At 43.1% G+C, this 21,097-nt stretch overlaps 1 protein-coding gene across 1 annotated transcript in view; it reads left to right on the top strand.

Moving 5' to 3' along the window:
• The window catches only part of COL13A1 (collagen type XIII alpha 1 chain), a 578,485-nt gene that overhangs the window by 467,259 nt on the left and 90,129 nt on the right, over positions 1-21,097 (top strand). The window contains exons 38-41 of the mRNA XM_029610690.1: positions 241-276; positions 1,350-1,403; positions 5,759-5,812; positions 5,905-5,940. Of these exons, the coding sequence (XP_029466550.1) occupies positions 241-276; positions 1,350-1,403; positions 5,759-5,812; positions 5,905-5,940 (180 nt within the window). The remainder of the gene's footprint in view (positions 1-240; positions 277-1,349; positions 1,404-5,758; positions 5,813-5,904; positions 5,941-21,097) is intronic.

Here is a 21,097-nt window from a genome sequence, read left to right as displayed (position 1 = left end):
CTCTCGCATTAGCTGCATTCACTGTCACTGTGTCTTTGGTTTTCATGTGAATACCTCCCATCAGCTTCCCTTGGTATCCATATTTTTTGTTGTTATTGCAAGTTGTATGTACGTCTTGAGTCCCTGCTGCACTCACCTCTTCCCTCCCTCGTTATTCTCCCTCCCCCCTTTCTTCACCTCACCCCTACTTCATCCTCCCTTCCCCTGTCCTGTCTTTTTAACTCTTTCCCCTCTGTCCAGGGTGCTTCAGGTTTTGACGGCAGGCCTGGACCACCGGTGAGTTTCAGCTCCATTTCCCTACATACCTCTCTCCTAGCACTGCAATGTGTCTTATCTGTATCACAGTAGCCCCGTTTACACTATAAGCAACCACCATTCCCCCTCCCCCAAATGGAAAGCAATGTTACCTCAGTTACAGTACACTACCCAGATTAGGCAGTTTCTCTGAATCCAGTGCGATTTAGACATGCTTTGTTTTTCAATATTTCCAAAACTGTGCAGCTACTGTAACTGAGATGCTGTCTGTGCCCCTGTTATCCTATGTATATGTATAGTCGAGTTGTCTCGTCTTTCCTTGTGGTAGCCTCAGTATCGGCACATCCGCCCAAGTGAATTATGCTAGGCTTAGTGACGCATCTCCATATCCGTATCAGAGAGCAAGACTGATATGTCTAGGAGCCAGATAGAAACATGCAGACGTTTACTGAGAGGTAATGCCTCTCAAGATCTATGTATTTATAATTTGTACATGTTCACATGTTATTACCCGGTTGGACTGGTGTAGACGGAGCAACATCCGAATGCGTGCTCTATCATGTCTGTCTGCGAATGCGTTTGGCCCTGCAGCATGGTGATTTTAAACTGCATGTGCAGCTATCTGTTTAAAATGGTGCAAGCGTCTTTTTTTTTTAATCCATCAATTTTGCTGAAATGAAAAAGCTTACAAGTATAACTACACCTTTATTTCTTTTATTATCCATCCTACAGTTTTCAGCTTTGCAGAGGGGTTTTTTTTAGGTGAAGAGTTCAAATTGATTCAATTTTGATAATGTGTACCAGAAAGAAAGGCTCAATATTGTTTTCTAGTACACAAAAAATGTATTGAAATGCATATACAATACTTAATAAGAATATTCAGTATATACTGTGCAGAAGACTATAAACTTTCAAAATCTTTGGTCAACCCTGAAAACTGTAGCTGGCAAAAATAATTTGACTCCTTGCATCACTGGAGCCTCTTTCTCACCTTGCCTTTTTTCTTCAGGGCCCATACTGTCTCCCAACTCTTTGGACGCATAGTATAAAATGTATGATAATGCGTTTTTTATTAAATTTTTCTCAATTTAAAGGGTACTCCAGGACCAATTGGAGTTCCAGGACCAGCAGGACCAAAAGGAGAAAGGGTTAGTTACCAATAAAAGGAACACTGACTCTGTCAAACTAGTATGAGTAATTAAAAAATAAACTTTCCTAGCTGAATAAAAAGAAATTGTAAACTGATTTCTTTGCTGGTAAAATATTACATTTTTTCTACAAATGTGAAATTGCCATTTGTTAAACTATGGTCAAATTCCTACAGGGCCTGATTTTAAAAAGCATATATACATGCTTAGGAGGTAATTTTAAAAGGAGTTTCGCGAGTGAATGAAGCATGTTACCGTAGCAATTTTCAAAAGCCATTTTCTCAAGTAAATTGTACTTACATGAGTAAATCCTATGGACAATTCAATGACCTACATTGTAGCAATTTTCAAAAGCCCACTTACATAAGTAAAGTACATTTACAGGTGTAAAACCCAATTTTAAGCGTGAAAATGCTTTGGAAAATCTGGCCATAAAAGGTGAATTTTAAAAGCCTGGCGCGCACCAAAATCGGGAGGTGTATACACAAGCCAGGCTTATGCGCGCCCACCAAATTTTAACAGCCGCCCGGATGTACCCGCATCTCCTGTTGCGCTCACATCTCACTCAGTTTCAAAAAGGACAGGGTGTGGCGTGGTCTGGGCAAGGCATGGGTGTTTCAGGGTGTGTTCAAGAGATGTGCACGTAAAAATACCTTTTTGCCCCAGCGCGCACCCAGGTGCACGGCCCGCTGCTGCGGGTTTGGAGGGTTTAACATGTCTGGGGTAACTGGGAGGAGTGCAGGCTATTAAACCAGGGGGTTCGGAGGACCTAGCTCTTAACTAGGTGAACTGGTAACTGGTCATGGCCTGAACATACACCGGTTTTAAAATACCTTCACTTAACACAGTAGAAACGGAATTTACTAGAGATCTGCTTCGTTGTTCGCCCGAAGTAGGAAATTGCCCGAAATTTCCTACTTCGGTTTTTTTTCGGAGGCCCGAAACCCGAAAAGAATTTTCCCCGACTTTCGGGGAAATTTCGTTTTTCGGGTTTGCCTGGGGGAGGGGCACACATTTTTTTTTTGAACCCACCCCAAACATTTACCTTAACTATAATTCACCACCCCCCCCCCCATCCCGATCCCTCCCCAAGACTTACAAAGTAGATCCCTGGTGGTCCAGCGGGGTCCCGGGATCCATTTGCCCTCCTCCGTGCCCATGTTTCTGCAGCCGTGCTCTTTAAAATGGTGACGCGCAGCCTCTGAACTACCATGTCACAGGGGCTACCGGCGCCATTGGTCAGCCCCTGTCACATGGCCATCGGCGCCATCTTGTGCTCCTGTCATGTGACTGGAGCTGACCAATGGCGCCGAAAGCCTCTGTGACATAGTATGGGCAAAGGCTATCGGCGCCATTTTGATTACTGGCAGCCGACAATGAAATGGCTCCCGGACCCCCGCTGGACCCCCAGAGATTATTGGCAAGCCTTGGGGTATGATAGATATGTAAAAAAAGGATTTTAAATGCTTGGGGTGGGTTTTTTTTAAGCTTCCTTTGCCGTTTCGCTTTTTGGCCCGGTTTCGGGTTTCCTCGTTTCGTTTTTTCGAAAAACGAGATGAGGAAACCCGAAATTTACCACGAAGTATCCGAGTCAAAAAACGACCCGGCAGGAAAAAACGAAGCACATCTCTAGAATTTACATGCCTAGGCACATGCCAATTTAAAATGAGGCGCACATGTGCACGCGCCAGGACTATTTTATAACATGCACGCATATGTGCACCCCTGGGCGCATTGAGGCAGATGCGCCAATGTGCACCCGCGTGCCACTTTGAAAGTTACCATCCATGTGTGTAAATGCTTTTTAAAATCAGGCCCTTAAAATTAGTTTTTTCACATGTAAATAACTTTACTCAAGTGGGCTTTTGAAAATTGCTACAGTATATGCCATTGAATTGTCCATAGGATTTGCTCGCATAAGTGCCCTTTACTTGAGTAAATGGCTTTTGAAAATTGTTACAGTAGCATGTTGCATTCACTCGTGTAACTCCTTTGAAAATTCACCTGTAAGGGGGTAATTTTGAAAAGGATTTATATGTGTAAATGTAGCAATTTTCAAAAGCCCACTTAAAAGGGCAAAATGCATTAACCATGTAAAACCCATTTTTAAGCGTGTAAATGCTTTTGAAAATCCGGCTCATATAGGACTTTGAAGGCCACAACATTTCAGAATACCATTCTGTGCTCCAATGATGAATTACTTACAGACTAACTTTTAAAATGAGTGTGTGCACCAATAAACACGCTTATCAGCACGCAAGCGGAGATACGCGTGCTGATACGCGTAACAATTACAATGTTTGAGATACTCAAACATTGTAATTGATTTATTATAGTTACCGAGTTACCTTTCTACTTTTGGCTTCTTCATCTCCCTAGTTTCATTACTCTTGTTTTATTGTAACCTTTGCTTCTTCCTCTATGTTAAGGTTAATGTTATAACCTCCTGTTCCTTGTAAACTGATATGATGTGATCTGTATCATGAATGTCGGTATAAAAAAGTCCTAAATAAATAAATAAATACGCAGAAATTTTAATCATGCATGCACGATTTAAAATACGCCTATCGTGAGTAAGTATGCTCCTACTTTTATTAAGTTATTCTAGCAAACCTACTTTGCACATCTTCTATAGGACTTTGCCGGCTTTAACGCATGTATGTCAGCAGATTTTGAAACATGCTTGTGCGAGGGACATTCCCAGTTTTTCCAGTCAGTCCACCAGTTTGCCCGGTCAATCTGGAGTTCATTCAGAGCACTCTGGTTCTTCATTCTGCTCACCCCCTAGTTGACCCAGACACCCTTACCCTGTGGTGTGAGACCAAAAACACGGTTTCTGCAGACTTGCTCCTTATCAGGAGTAGCAGTAAATATATGCAGTTAACAAGCCACCGCGCGCTGCGGCCTCGGGTTTCAAAATGCGGAGTTGCGCGTGTATCTGCTAGCCCCGCCCTGGAATGCCCCTGCACCACTCCTCTTCTGCCCCTTTATTTTTGCTCACGCATGCGCATATACGCATGTAAATTGCAGCTTTTTAATCCGCGTTGATCGAGCACAGACCATATACTCGCCTATACGAGCATTTTTTGCGAGAGCAATGCTTTTAAAATCGATCTCTTAGGATCTTGTAAGATCTCACTCACATTTTGTGAGCGTTATCCTCCCATTGACTGATAGCTCAGGACCTTGTTAGGACTTCCCGTTTCAAGAAATAATTTTCGAAGCTATTGTTTCGGGTAAAAAGCAGTGCTGCTTAAAAAAAAAAAAAAATGCTCTCCCTACGTACAGGGAGAGCGTGGTGCCATGCATAAGTTGATCCACACTGAGAAGAGGCATTGCAGGGGGCAGAATTGGAGAGGGGCTTGCACTTACATACACACTTTGGAATTTTCAGAAGCATGCGTTGTTTTTTTTTGGGAAAACAGCCTACAGTGGGAGTGGTTTTTCCTGAGATAATTTTCAAAGTGGAAGCATATGGGGCACTTTCCCTTTGAAAATTGAGGGCAAGAGCTTCAGGCGAAATGTACCCGCAGGCTTTGCACTGGTGCGGCAGTTAGAAAATTAACCCTTTTATTCCATTTGACAGCGTCCACTCTTCCTTTGGCAAGGTCTAGAAGGATACATTGGGGTTTTTTGCAAGTAGATCCGTCTGTATTCGACAGGATCCACTATTTGAATTTATTTCTAGAATTAGCAATGTGAACAGATGTTTCGTGGTTTTCATTACTGGCATGCATTGCTCTGTCTTGGGACCTGCAAGATCCACAATGCTTTATCGAAAACCATAGTTTCTTGCATTATGAATCTTGCAGGACCTTTAAAGATAAAGGTATGGTGTTCTAGTATCACTACGACCATCTCTGCAGTCCCAAAATATTGAGGTAGGCTTGGTTGCTCCTTCCAAATGTTGGTTGTTTATCCATATATAGCTATATATCAAAACCCATAAAGACTTGGCTGGTCCCATAGATTAGTTCAAGTCTTGCCTGACTGGGCTGAAAGAGCTTGGGTGAGCTGTGGAAGTAATGTGCCCAGACCTCGGGAGGGAAATAAAGCCCCTGCCATGCAAATACTGGTGCTGAGGAGGAATTTGTCTCTAGCTATCAAGGCCAGCAAAGATATTTGTATCAATCGGTTATGCTACAGGGCACAGTTTATATAAGGTGACAAAAAGGGAGGGGGGGGAAGACAACATTTTTATATTTGAGGGAAATAGGATGTGTAGTTCAATTTCCAACTCTCAGGTCTCATGCCAGAAACTCCTGCACCTGAGAGTCACATAGAACGAATATAACTAGGATGTTTTGCCACCCATTATTAAAATGAAACTCCTTCTTGCCTTGTTTCCATTGCAGGGTAGCAAAGGAGACCCTGGATTTGCAGGACCAATGGGGCCACCTGGACATCCCGTAAGCATTGTAACCGCCACTTTGGATGGAGTCTAATAAGCGTGCCTTTTAGCTAACATAGAAATACATTTTTTCTTACTAACCCACTGCAGGGTTTACATGGACCACCCGGTGAAAAAGGAAATCGAGTAAGTTACCTCCGAAAACTCGCTCGCTGGCACGTCATTACTAATGCCTTTACAGAGGTGAAATGATTAACGTGTCAGCTGCCCTAATAACTAAATCATTCATTTCATTAAAAAGAGGAGGCTGCATCATACCTTAGAGCTCTATTCAGAGATTGGAAAATAAACGAATTTAAAACTAATAAGACAAAAGGTCTTGCAAGGAGAAGAAGAGAAGTCAAAATGATTTAATGTTGTTATGGATGGTTTGTATATGGTGCTGGTAATATATCTAGCATTGTACGAGGTAAATAAATGGATATAAATGATTAAAGGAAGTTGTAGAGGTTCAGTTTGCAATCTGAGAGTCTGACTTACTAAGGCTTTTTTTCAATTCTGTGCCTATGGGGGAAAACAAAAGCTTAGGAAATCAGTCCTTAAGTATACTAAAATGTAAGAGGAAAACCACACCTTATATACAAAAAGACACAATCTGTCCTCTTTATAAAATACATAGAGACACACCAAAGAGTAATACAGCAACATTTATAATTTCTAAATTTCTTGCATGGGATACAGACTATGACACTCCAGCTTGGATGAACAACCATGTGCATAGGCATCAGAGGCAAAAACCCAAAAGACTTCATTTTTAATTATGAGCCTCATTCATCAAGGATTTCTCCCCTGCTATTTTATGACAACACAGATGGTAACTTTCAAACTGGCATGTGTGCGCACGTTTACGTGCATACATCGGCCCACACCCGGGTACGCGGCCATTTTATAACAGGCGTGCGTAATATGTGTGTGCATGTTACAAAATAGTCCGGCTGCGCACGCACATGTGCACAAATTCCGCTTCTACCGCGTAAATCGGGGGATTTTAAAAGGGGAGCATGCTGACACCGTTGCCAGTTTACTAGCTCATCCCCAGTTAAGAGAGAGCTATTCCAACCCCTCCTGGTTTGATAGCCTTCACTCCCCCCAGTTAGCCCCGACCCTTAAAACCCCACAGAGCTGCCTTTTTAGTTACATGGCAAGTTACGTGGAAGGGGGCCCTCGGGGCGCGCGCCGGGTCACACATTTACGCACACATCTTAGGTTCACACCCATGGCCCCACCCAGACCATGCCCACACTTCGGCCCTTCTTGAAAACGTTCGAGATGTGCGCGCTGTGGGAGATACTCGCGTATCTTGGCGGGTTTTTTTAAAATCCGCTCGGCGCGCAAGTCCAACTTCTTTGTGCATCTCCCAATTAATACATGCGATGGGCTTTTAAAATTCACCTCCTAATGAATAAATTGGATGTTAAAAAGTTAGTAGAGTAACATGAACTATACAGTTTTTATCTTATTAAGGGTTTGTCATATGGTACTTGGAAAGAAAATGCTTTGATCAGATAAGACCACATGATGGTGCAGTCACTGACGATCTTTCTGCCCAGTCTCTTAGAAAAAAACATAATCTGAGTATTTCTCTCCAACACTGGCCATTGTATAAGGTCCAGAAGCCTCTCCTGGGTGTATAGTGCATGATCATTAGCTCCATATGCTTCTGAAAGGAGAGGAGCCTTCGGAGATTTTGGCCTACTACCTTTTGGTTTTTGCCAGCCACTTTTACATATGGTGGCACAATTCATCCCTTGTAGCAGGCTAGCAGAATGCACTTCTTACTCTCATCACTCAATACTTAAAACTGCTTTTTTTCAGGCAGCCTTTTTTGGGCAGCTTATCCATTCAGATTGCTTCTCCCACTAGCTGTATTGTGGAATGGACATACATCTAAAATATGTGTCCAGAATTAAACAAAGAGCTAACCCACAGAGAGTTTCATCCTCTCCTTCTATAATAGTTTATTAACCATAACAGTTAACAAATAATTCCTATAGATCAAATCACATTTTTATACTATGGAATAAACTCCATTCCCATCTTCTGCAAAATGTAGTCTTCTTCCTCCTTCTTTCCAATAGGCTTCTTCTCTGGTTGTTCTTGTTACTTGTATTGACTATTATGATTATTCCAGGGGAAAAAAAAAAATTAGGGTCAATTTTCAAAGCCATCTAGCAACCTAACTAAAGAGTTAGGTGATTAGATCAAAGTCTTTGAAAAAACATATCAAGGCTGAGCAGCCAAATTTCGATTGCCTTGCTTCACTTAGATGGTAACTTTTAAACAGGCGCGTGGGCGCATATGTGCACGCGTTTTCCGGCTTGCGCCCATGGATGTGGCTATTTTGTAACAATCGCGCGCATATGCGCGCATGTTATAAAACAGGCTGAGTGCGCACACGCGTCTGCACAAAGTTACGTGGGCGTGCACACAAATCCCACTTCCACTGCGCAAGTGGGGTGGTTTTAAAAGGGGCGCGCAGCCACGCCATTTCCATTTTGCCCACTCTGCCCAGGCAAGGGATAGGACTTCCAAATCCCCCAGCCCCCTCCCCTACTTTAACAGCCTCCCTTTTCCCCCCATTAACCCCGACCGTTAAAATCCCTGCTGCCATACCTATAATTTTGTTGTTTTATGACTTACTTGCCATCCATAGCAGAAGTAAAGTTAGGTGGTAGGGGACACCGGCGCGCGCTTGTGCGTGTAACTATTTATGCGTTGGTTTCATTGAGAAATCCAGGAAGGCCCAGACCACACCATTTTTTTTAGAAAAAAATTTTCTGTGCGTGCAGCGGGAGATACGCATGTATCCTGGCGGCTTTTAAAATCCGCTTGGCACGCACCAGCCTGACATATTCACGTAACTCAGTTTTAGCACGCGCCAAACTTTTAAAATTCACCTTCAAGCATCAACATTGAGACACTCACATTCTGGGCAGTTCTGGAAGCAGGGTGAGGAAGGTGAAGAAAGTTAGCCAGCTAGTGCTACCTTTCAGTGCTAGCCAGCTAACTTAGCTGACCAAACCTAGAAACAGATATAACTAGCTTAAATCTAGCCAGTTGTGCCTGCAGCCTGAGCCATCAATTTTTTTCCCTTCAAATCCTGTACCCTGACCAGCTTTCCAAATTACCCAGTCCCCTAACCGGTGATTCCCTCTCCCTCCCTCCCTGAACCCAATGAATAAAAAAAAAACAACCCTGAGCTCCCCAAGTACTGGTCCCATCCTTCCTCCATCCCAACATCCTATGAATGAAAAATCTTGTCCCTTGGTCTAACCTCTGAAAGACCCATTCCTTACTTTTAAGATCTGTTAGAAATGCTGGGTGGCAGGAGGTAGAGTATCTCCCTCTTGCCCCAACAGTGTCAAATGTAAATGTAGTGCTGTCGGTGGCAGAGGGACATAGTCTCCCTCCTGCTGTCGGCATTTCTGACAGATCTTCAAAGTAAGGCATGGGTCTATAGGAAGGCCACACCAGAGAGGGAGGTGGAGAGTTTCATGGCCAGATGGGAGTAGGGGAGGGGCACACTGGGGGGAATCAAGGCCATAATTGGGGTGCAGCTTGTTTCATTAAATGGATGCCATGAAGGAGGAGCAATTGTGGTGCAGCTGGGCATGATCTTGCATTCATTGCCTGTCAGAGGGGAAGGAAGAGAGATTGTGTTTGGGGGAGGGGGCAGGTTCATTCATTCATCAGATGCCAGGAGGAAGGGAGGGATCAGGATCAGAGGGCAAGTGTATTCATTGGTCAAAGTCAAGAGGGGAGAGGGATTTTTTTTTGAATCTTTGGGTCCATTTTCAGTAAGATGCTTCAGCACCCAACCTAGCTGGCTAGATTTTGGCTTGCTAAATTGATGTAGGTTAATTTTCAGCTGCAAATCATGCCACCTTGATTTAGCTGAAAATTAGCATTATCCTAGCCAGGGGCACTCCTCATTGTTTCAAAATGTTCCCATAGCTGTCATTTCTAGATGGGCAAAACATTTGTTTCCAATTAATAACTAGGCTGAAGAAAATAAAGGCTAAAGACATAGCTGAGGGGCATTAACTGCTAGTAACTGCCCTGTCCAAACTGTTAAAAGTTTGTTGATTTCAGATTCTGGAGTTAAAGAATAGTGTAATGGTGTCACATTTGAAAAAGATTTTGACTGGAGAATTAACATACTGGACTTCAGTCAATCAAATAGCTTATAAAGTTACCATTTTTTAACTTTACAATTTTAACTATAGAATCCTAATTACAGTATACGAATATGCATCACTTAATCATTCCACCTCTGGCAATCATCAATAACTAAAGTTTTTCTTGCATTTTACATTCTTTATCTTGTTTTATTGTTATTTTGATAAACAACCTAACAGAATTTGCAGACATTTTCAGTTGGTTTCTCTCTCATTATGGAATATTTAACAATTTGGGAGTTCATGTACTTTACCTGCCACAGCGGGAGACAATTTTGATCACAATGACTTGGTTAGCTAAAATTCCTAAAATCTATTTCAAAAACTGAGCTAAAACAAGTGGTATAGAATGTAAAGACAGATGATGGAGAGAAATTATGTGAAAGATGCTTGAAAAACATTTGAGTAATTTTTTTCATAGGCAGTCAATAGCTGTTAAGTCTGCTCCTCCTGGGGCTGGTGTAGTACAATTACATTCACTTCAACTTTAGTCCAAGTTTATTCCCTTATACAAATAATTTGATTTTAGATGAAGATGAAAATCTTAGGGCTGTGTTCAGCAGAACAGTGGTCATGATTCGGAATCTAATTCAGATTCGAGGGATGAAATAGTCATATTTCTACAACCACAGATATGCTCGCTTTCCATCTCATCCATAGGTGTTCCATAAATCCTGAAAAGGCCCAGTTTTTGAACATGATCAGGTTTCGAAACAATTATAAAACATCCAAGAATAATAATCAGTGACCTAATAGCCTCAGGTATAAATGATTCTTCTCTCCAGACAGTCTTCAGGCATCCTTAACCAATGGAACTAAGCATTAACATCTCAGTGGATGAAATCTCCAAGAATGATAGTTTCCTGTTAGCAATCCTAAAAGTTGACTAAGATGATATGGAATGATATTTACTGGGCATGTACCAAGTGCTATACAAACAAGCACACAAAGTAGACAGGGCCATCAAGGCAACTTGATTGCCAGATTTCTTGCTAATAGACTGCTTACGTTCTTCATTGTTTTTAATCTTCTGTGATTGTTTTTCTAACCCAATCTGGCTTTTATTTGGAATCTATCATACTGGAATCCTTTTTCCTATATCCCATCCTCCATGTAGGGCAAGTATTCATCATCGTCATTAGGCACATAAAATAGCAAAAAGAGGAATTGCATCAAGTAACAAACATAAAATAAAATAGTGTATGCATATGTATGGGAACTTTTATAGTGCAATTAGGGCAGGTATTCTAGGTGTCTCATGGGGTGGGTTACCAGCCATTGGGGAATTATCAGCTAGTGAGGTGAGGATGTTAGTAATGTATTTCTATAAGAAAAAATTTTATCCACATTATAAGTGTGTTTGAGATTCAAAGAGTAGCAATTGTTAGAGACACATATATTGTTGTATCTTGAGTTGGGAATGAAGTTTAAAAAAAAACATTTTCAGTAGTTTTCTGAAGACTAGCATTTTGTTGCTAGTATGATGTTGAGAGGCAGAGAGTTCACATTTTAGGAACTGCGGCTGTGAAGGCTCTCTCTCTCTCTCTGGTGAAGGTGAGGTGCCAGTCCTTGAGTGGTGACACCATTAGGCATGCCTGTGGTAGTAACTTCAGGGAGCATAGAGGGATGTAGGAGTTCAGGCACTGATTTTGGTAGAGTGGGGCACAGTATTGTGGTCACCTTTGTTTCTGTGGCTGAGAAACTAGGCTTCATTGCCCTTAAGAGTTTTAGTTCTGATCTATGGCAAGCCAATAGGTATCACCATAAAAGTAATGCTTGACTTAATTCTGGCCCTTGGCAGCTGTTAATAAGCCTGGCAACAGCTAAGTAGTATATTCAACTCTGGTCAATTCTAGGACTACCAGCTAATTCCAGTTTTTTCAGAAGAGGCTGATCCAGTTCTTCTGAGCCATGGCTTGCATGAATTTGTAGTTGTGCTTGCTGTAGATAATTCAGAACTACAAATCCAAGCCTGGTCCAGAGACTGATCCATTGCTTGCATGACTCCAAAGTTCTACTGGTCAGACAATTTAGAACTATAAATATAAGCCACAAACTCAGGGGCCAATGCAAATCAGTGCGCTCAGTCGAGTGCACTGTGTAGCCCGCACTCTGATACGTGTTAAATAGGCACTAATCCACCCCCTAATACAATAGGGGGATTAGCGCCTATTTAAAGCGCATCTGACGCGGAGTGAATGCAATAGCGCTTATCACATGCAAATGCTTGTGAATGAGGCTATTACTCATTCACTCCACATCCTAAAAAAAAGTGTGCGTCTCAGACGCACGTTTTCCTCTCAGATATTAACGCCTGCCTGGAGCAGGTGTTAATAGCTGAGCGCATGTAAAAAAGTATAGAAAAGCAGAAAAAAATGCTTTTCTGTACTGCCAAGTTATGAAGACCGAGTTATGAAGACTGTCTGCCAGTAATGAAAACTCGGCATCTGTTTTCATTACTGGCAGACAGCCGCGGCGGGGTCGCGTTAGCAAGGAGGTGCTAAGGTTGCATAAGAGACCCTAGTGCCTCCTTGCTAGCGCAACCCCCTAATTTGGGTATAGCATGGTGCCCCTCTTGCTGGCGCCATGCACACATTAAGAAAGCAGGCACTGACTTTTCAGCGCCCGCTTTCCGCGCTTTTTATTGCATCGGCCCCTCAGGCTGAATCAGCCTGTTCTGAAAAAAATGGCTCTGTTTTGCATGAGTTGAGATTGGAGACAGCGATCCCAAATGACCCAGTTCAAAGAGGGAGATTTTAAGCATCTCTTGGATTTCTGACAACCTCATCCTGATGTATTTATGGTGCCTGCAGGGCTGATTTCAAATGGTAGAAGCAAGAACTACAACTACCACAATGTATTGAGATGGAAGGCCAAAAACCAGGACCAGTCAAAAGTCTCTCTCCTAGAACTGGGTTACTTGGTAGCTATTTATATATGAAACCAAATATTATACTTCAGAATCAGAGAATAAACTGCTATCAGGCCTGTTCTGACCAAATAACAGTAATAAAGAAGCAATGTCATAATATAATTTAAGCTCTGATTTGGATACTGAATTTCCTCTTAACCCGTATAACCCATCAAAATTAAGGCAGATTTTCAGTTTTCTTCAATTTACATATTTTTCACTTGAGAAGTATGTAAAAACTATCAAAGGAGGATAGGGATACTTATATTTCAAAAATGTAATCTATTAAATCTGGAAATAGCATGAGGTATCCATAGAATCTCCCCCCTTATTCTCTTTTTAATTAACCACATCCTACTTTTATTGCTGAACTAGGAAAAGCGAAACCTTAAAAGTGCGAAAGTGAATTATCTTCCTACAGTATAAAAATAGGATCAGTTCTGCAGGCATGGAATACAAATTTTTGTACTTTTTGAAATAATTGGTGAGAAAAGAGGGGATGGAAAGAGAGATTCATGATTACAATTCCAGCATCTCTATGGTGGAGAATGCCCATGGAAGCTGGAAAAATGTTCCCTTTTTTTGGACTGGGCATGGGGCTAAAGGAGTCTGACTGCGGGCACAAACCTTTTTTCACTAATCCCTGCTGAGCACATCTCATGTCACTGAACTTTGCTGAATACAGCTCATGGTTACATCACTCTTTATTTATTGTATTTAAATAGACTTCTAATCTGCTAAAGTTACAATAAAATGGATCACAGCAGAGTACAATAAGAACACTGAGATGATCCATAATCAACCTACCAAAAACTAAACTATGTACTGAAGCTGAAGATTCCAACTGAAAAAGTATATATGTGTGTGTGTGTGCACTGATCCTGCACAATGAAACTTTGCTCTTAATTTCTTTTTATATAAATTTTATTTTTCTGTCTCTGTGTATGTATACCTTACTTCTACAGGTTCACCTTTGTCCCCTTTATCCCTTCCTTCTCATTTGCCTTTTTAACTGGGTCCTTCCTCCTCCTAACTTTGCAACCCATTCCACATTTTCTCCTGGATTATCCTCTCTCTCTTTAATCATGGGTTAATTTTCCTGCTACCTTTTTTCCCATACCTCTTTCAATCCATTTATTTTGCAAACCAATAATTCATTTCGTCTGAACAAATATACTTTTTTTTTTTTTTTTTTTTAAATACTTGTCCTGCCTGATTTGACATGTATTCTCTAACCTTTACCAGCAAGCATTAAATTCCCTGTTCAACAGTCTTAAATTTACTACCTTAAGGATGAAGAATTTTGACCACATTAGCAAGATATAACATTGCCAATATTAGCCCAGAATGCCACTTGTATTAACATGGCAAATAATTAATGCCCCCTACTGTAACTTTCAAAATCTGGCAAAAATATTCTCCCTTTTAAATCAACTGAGCTTTTCATGAATCGTCATGGCAATAATTAGTGTGTCTGTGTTTTCTCAAATATTATGCACAGTGGCAAAAATCTTGATTCTGGGTATTAATGGGTCCCAGAGATTGAAAAGCAATCTCAAGGTAGAGAACCATAAAGCAATACAAAGTAGTGCTAGTGATCTAAGAATACAAATAAAAAATACTTTCCCAAAGAAGTGACTCATTGGGGGTCACTGCCACTGTATATTGTAAATCCGACAAGTAAGTTGGAAAGAAAGAAGCTGGTGTTGCGTTGGAGGTGGACCCTTGGGCAGAGGTGGGGTTGATGCAACCCGTAGGTAAGGACCTACGAGTCCCCACCGTCGGCAGGTGGAGTGGGCTGATAGGTAGAGGCCACTGGAGCTTCACCTATATCAGCCCTCGTTCCCCATGGGTTGAGCCTTTGGGTGCCGGGGCCGGCAGGACTTAGGTGGGCCTTTGTGTATAGTTGCAGGAGAAGTTGATTCAGCCCAGAGACAGCAGGCGAGAGATGGTATAGTCTTACTCCGGACCGGATAATGTCCTGGAAACATGGGCGCCAATGAAATGAAGGCAGACAGGGGGCGCTCGAGCAAAGGTAGGCCAAAGCCTGATGAATCCACATCCCGGGAATAGACAGAAGAGGCGTCCAATGGCAGGCTTGGGTCAGGGCTGGCGGCAATCCAGAGGCAGTGGTAAGCAAGGCTGAGGTCTTATCACGGAGATAGTCAATAGCATAGTCAAGCAAAGCTTAGGTCTGATCACAGAGATAGTCAATAGCAAGTCGGACGAAGCAAAGGTCTGGGTCTGGAGATAGGCAATAAGTAGTCGGACAAAGCAGAGGTCTGGGTCTGGAGGTAGGATTTGGCGTAGTCAGGCGAAGAAGAGGTCTGGGTCTGGAGATAGGCAGTAGCGTAGTCAGGCGAAGCAGAGGTCTGGGTCTGGAGATAATCAATGGCAACATTGGGCAAAGCAAAGTCAAAGTCCGTGTAGTCAATCCGAAGCATAAGCAGGGCAGGAACGAAGAGACAGGAACCAGGAACAACGAGGAACAGAAACATAGGGATGAGACGAATCTCTAAGTAGCAACGAGTACTTGACCAGTGAGGAGACCTATTGCAAAGGCAACACTAGGAAGTGAAGCCTGAGCTTAAATACAATGGATATGTTGACGTCATCATCCGGGGCTGCGGCTAGGTTCCCGCCGCGGTCTCTACTTAAGGATCAGTGATGCGTGCGTGCCTAGGAAGGGGCGCGGTGCGAGTAGTGGCATCTCTCCGCGGGCCATGCGGAGAGGCCTGATGAGCAATGGCAGTAGAACCGGAAATGCCAGGGACCGTGGCAGACCGGAGGCACCGGAGGAGGCCCGAGGATGGAGGTGGCAGCCCACCGCCACCAGCGAGGAGGAACCAGAGGCTGGAGTCCCTGTAGAAAGGTGAGGGGGCCGTGCCGCGGGGCTGCTGCAGATGGCACACGTAACAGTACCCCCCCCCCTTTACGCCCCCTCTTGGAGGTTGGGGTTTGCCCAGATGGGCACGATGATAGTTGAGGAGGAGGGTTTTGTCCAGGATGTTCTGAGCTAGTTCCCAAGAATTTTCTTTGGGTCCATAACCCTCCCAAGAAAGGAGGTATTCCCACCGGTGGCCCCTATGGCGGACATCGAGGACTTCATGTACCTTGTACATCGTATCAGTTTCAGCCATGAGTGGAGGTGGTTCAGGAGCCTTTCGAGCAGGCCAGGATAGGACCACAGGTTTTAAGAGAGATACGTGAAACGTATTATGTATTCCCAGCGTAGGAAACTGCCGAAGTTGGTATGTAACGGGTCCAATGCGTCGGGTGACCGTAAAAGGTCCAATATACCTTGGAGCGAACCTTTGGGAAGGTATTCTGAGTCAGATATACTGAGTACTTAACCAGACTTTCTGGCCAAGGAGGAATTCAGGAGCCGAGGATTGGTGACTGTCAGCAGTTCTCTTAGCCTGGGAAGCGGCTTGACATAAGCGAAAATTCGTCTGCTCCCATAAAGTCTTGAGGGCATCCGCAGAAGCCTGTGCCACAGGGGACAGTACTGACAAAGGTATGGGCAGCGGTGGTCGTGTTTGCTTTCCATAGATGATAGAGAACGGTGACGTGCCTGTAGCAGTGGCGAAGTGGGAGTTGTGAGAAAACTCCGCCCAGGATAAATGTTCGGACCAATTGTCTTGGCGGTCATTGATGTAAGCGCGCAGGAAGGCTTTCAAGGAGCGATTCATTCACTCAGTTTGTCCATTAGCTTGGGGATGATAGGCAGCTGTTAAACTGATATTAATACCGCATATTCGGCAAAGAGAGTGCCAATATCTAGTAACGACTGTGGACCTCTATCAGAGACAATGTCCTTGGTTAGGCCATGCAATCTGAAGATATGGTGAAAAAATAGACATGCCAATTCTAGAGCGGATGGTAGCCCGATAGAGGGATGAAATGGGCCATTTTTGAAAATCGGTCTATGGTTACCCATATTACAGTATGACGCTTAGATGGAGGCAAATCCACGATGAAATCCCTAGACAGGTGGATCCACGGTTCCTTGGGTGCTGGAAGTGGTTGCAGGAGACCCCAAGGTCAACCGACCGGGGGCTTTTGCTGTGCACAAGTGTTACAGGATTCTACGTATGCTTTAGCATCAGAGACCATAGTAGGCCACCAGAAGAACCGCTGGAGCAGTGCCAAGGTTCGTGCTCGCCCTGGGTGACCGGAAAACTTAGAATCATGCGCCCAGTGGAGAACTCTTTCTCGGATTTGTCGGGGCACAACAGTTTTCCCAGCAGGGACTGGGTGAGTAGCAGACAAATGGGTACAGGCTGGGTCTATTATATGGCTGGGTTCTTCCGGAGAGTCTTCAGGCTCGAAAGAACATGATAGGGAATCTGCCCGGAGGTTTTTATCGGCTGGACGGTAATGAAGCTCATAATTGAACCTGGAAAAGAACAGAGCCCATCGAGCTTGACAGGCATTGAGACGTTGGGCCTGGCTCAGATGTTCCAGGTTGTTATGATCGGTGAACACAGTGAACTTAATTTGCGCACCCTCTAGCCATGGGCACCATTCTTCAAGCACCAAGCACCAATTTTATGGCAAGTAACTCACGATACTGTAGTCCTGCTCCGCAGATGAGAATTTACAGGAGTAGAATGAGCACAGGACTGTAGTACTGGAAGCAGTGCGTTGACTGAAGACCACTTGAAATGGACGGTTCGGGTCTGGGTAAAGACAGAGGGTACGTACATCCTCAAGGAGGCGTGGTCCCTGGAAGAAGATCAATAGGACAATCGAACCTCCGAAGAGGCGGAAGAAGGTCTGCTTTTTGCTTGGAAAACACATATTCAAAATCTGTGTAAGGAGCGGGTATGCCAGAAGAAGTGACAGCTAAAGGAACCATGGATGGCGGTACCACTGTCTGAAGGCAGGACTGGTGGCAGGCAGGACCCCACTCCTCCAGTTGCAACAAGCCACAATTAAATTGGGGAGAATTGCTTTTGTAGCCGGGGAGTCTGAGGACTAGCGGATGGATGGATTTCTCCAGTACTAACAGTTCAAGTTCTTCTGCATGTAGGGCGCCAGTGTGCAGCTGGACAGGTTCCATGGTAAGGAAGATTCGGCCAGGTAACGGTTCTCCATAAATAGATGCTATACACAAGGAGGTCTCTAGCGAATGGGTCTACCCAGGAGCTGGACAAGATCCTTGAGAATGAAATGACCTGGTTCCTGTCTCTTCATTCCTGCCCTGCTTATGCTTCAGATTGACTACATGGATTTTGACTTTGCTTTCCCCGACGTTGCCATTGATTATCTCCAGACCCAGACCTCTGCCTCGCCTGACTACACTACAGCCTACCTTCAGACCCAGACCTCTGCTTCACCTGACTACGCATTGCCTATCTCCAGACCCAGACCTCTGCTTTGTCCGACTACGTATCGCCTATCTCCAGACCCAGACCTTTGCTTCATCCGACTACGCTATTGACTATCTCCGTGATCAGACCTCAGCTTTGCTTGACTACACTATTGACTATCTCCACACAACCTCTCCAGCCCCCCAATTATCTGTACCGGTCACCTTGATCTAGGATTCCCGGTCCTTTCCAGTTCTTGCTCTGGTGGATTCCAGAGCAGGAGGTATATACTTTCATAGGATATCTATCCGTCTAACCATATTATTCACTGCCATTGATTATAGTGGTAGCACCACTTTCTTACATATAAGATTTTCAATGGTACAAATTAAATATTAGAATTATTCCATTGAAAAATGACTAAAAGCTATCTTGTTAGTAAATATCATCAGGAAAAGTAGAAAAAAAATAGGGCTATGTTCCCACTCCTGCTTTCTGGTTTCACTTTTTTCCCTTCCCTTCTGAAGTTTGTCTCTTTCTTTCTCACCTAAACCTCCAGGTTTAACCCTATCTTCGTCCTGCCCCCATTTCCTCCTCCTTTCCCCAAGGTTCCTATCTTTTCTCTTCCCCTTCTGATGCCTCTTCATTCTCAAGATTCTTCTCTTACCTCCCCTCCCTTTCATTTATTTCTATCAAGACAGATGCAGGAGGTCAGCAGCACAGGGACTCAACAAGCACGGGTTCCCAATACCCATGGCTGTTCCACTTACTCCCTCACATGCTTCCTCTTCAAATAAGTGGAGAAGAAGCAACTATAGAGTGGGAGCAAATGCTGTCTGTGTCCCTGAGCTGCTGCCCTCACTACCAAGGATGGCAGGAGAGGGGGCTGAAAGGAAGAACAGAGCTATAGGCTGACCCTAGGAGGGTACAGGATCCAGGCCAAATCAATTGTAGAGGAGCCCTGGAATGCTGACGTGCACGGCTCTTTCCACAAACTCATCGGAAATTATAGTGTTGGGAATGGGGCCCAGAGTGATCATCCCTATTCACACTCTGCCCTCCCGCCCATCCCATCCACTGCCAAGGGTGGGAGGGAGGGAAGAACAGTGGCTGTCTTCCCTTCTAGCTACTCTTCCTCTTCTTGTCCTAGGTTAGACTAAGATGGTAAAAATGCCATTCCAAGCCCTAAACACCAGGTTGTGAGAGATGTGCTGTTATCGTGCATATCATTATGGTAGCCAGCCTTTGTAGTACTGTACCGTGGTGCAACATAATGTTAAAGCAGAAATAGCTATTACACAGGTTGACAGCAAAATGAACCAGATGTCAAATGATTTTAAGCCTGAAAAAATTTTGCCAGAGGTATAATATTAGGAAAACTGAGACATTCCAGGCCTGTTGTCTGCCCATTGCCATATTATTTTCTCAGCCACCAAAAATAACTGAAGACTGAAAATAAAATGTTCATGCATAAATGTAACATTTCATTTTCAGTTCATTTTCATTTATTTTTTATATACTGCACATGCCAAACTTACAAAAGCCGTTCGAGCCGGTTCAAAACAAGATAAATAATATACATTAATGTCAGAGTAAAATCATATTTAAATGAATAACTTTTAAACCAAGTAGCAATTTTTGAGATAAGTTATATATTTTGTAATTTGAACAAAATGATTCACTGCAGGATTGAAACATTCATTTGCAAACACTAACAGATATGGTACATTATAAACATATTATAGGGAGATAGTGATGAAACACTGAAATCGAATCATCTCATTCATCTGTGGTTTATCTGATGACTCACCCAGGGGGACAGAGATTCTGTTCCAGAGCCCAGATCCTGCTCTTTAGTCCGGCAGGAGGTAGGGATGCTATGGAGGAAGAAGGGATCTTCAGCCATTGCCTACTGGCCAAGCTCAGGATGCCAGAGGGAATTAGTACTACAGTCTGTGGCCCCTGGTCAAGAAATGTCCAAGCAATAACTGAGCTAGCTGTTGAGGGATTTAATAATGAAGAAAAAACGCAGGTGAATACATCTGAAGGCTTATGGAGCCATGGCCTCAATAGAGATCAATTCTAATTGAGCTGGAAGCCCAATAGCATCAAGAGCAAGCTGTGTGGCAAAATAAAATAAATCATCCTAATAAAACATTTCTTCAGATATATCTTCAATTGAAGAAATCTAATGAACAGGGTTTTTAATTTTTAATTATTTATTTGCTGGCTGTTTATTAGTTTTTTTTTCTGCTCATTCTGACATTTGAAATGGATGATCCTAAAAATTTCGTGTATTTTTTTCTTGACCCAACTATTATTTACAGGGGGAGAGGGGGGAAGAAAGGCTCTAGAGGGCCTAAAGGGGATAAGGGAGACCAAGGAGCGCCTGGATTAGATGCACCCTGTCCATTGGTATGTTCTGCATTATACAATGTTTTGTTTTAAGACTTGAGGATGGAAAGGAAGAAGGAAGAATTGCATTTGTTATATTCACCATTAATTAAAATGATAGATTGTGTTGTTATTTATTGCTATTATTACATTATTTGACTATCAAAGCAAATTCTAAAAATTTGGTCTTGCCACTAGAAGCCCTCTTTTCCATTAAAAGAAAAGGCAAATGGGAGTTCGGGTAACCCTTAAACATCATCTTTCCCTACAAAAAAATGTTCAAAATATATATTTATATTTTGTATGTTTTTATCTGACTTCTGCCCAACTGGTTTGTTAACATCTGGCCAGTCAGAACAGAACAAGAGGAAATAAAATGGCCCCAGTGTATTAAGAGGCAGTTTTTCCTTAAACACTTATGCAAAAATTACCCAGTACTGTCCTGAAACTGATGCATGTTCAACTGCCATATTACTACCGGCAAC

This window comes from Rhinatrema bivittatum, chromosome 7, assembly GCF_901001135.1.
Source record: "Rhinatrema bivittatum chromosome 7, aRhiBiv1.1, whole genome shotgun sequence".
NCBI classification, from domain to species: Eukaryota; Metazoa; Chordata; class Amphibia; order Gymnophiona; family Rhinatrematidae; genus Rhinatrema; species Rhinatrema bivittatum.
The sequence above is the reverse complement of the archived record's forward strand: the minus strand, read 5'-3'. Positions and strand labels throughout refer to the sequence as shown.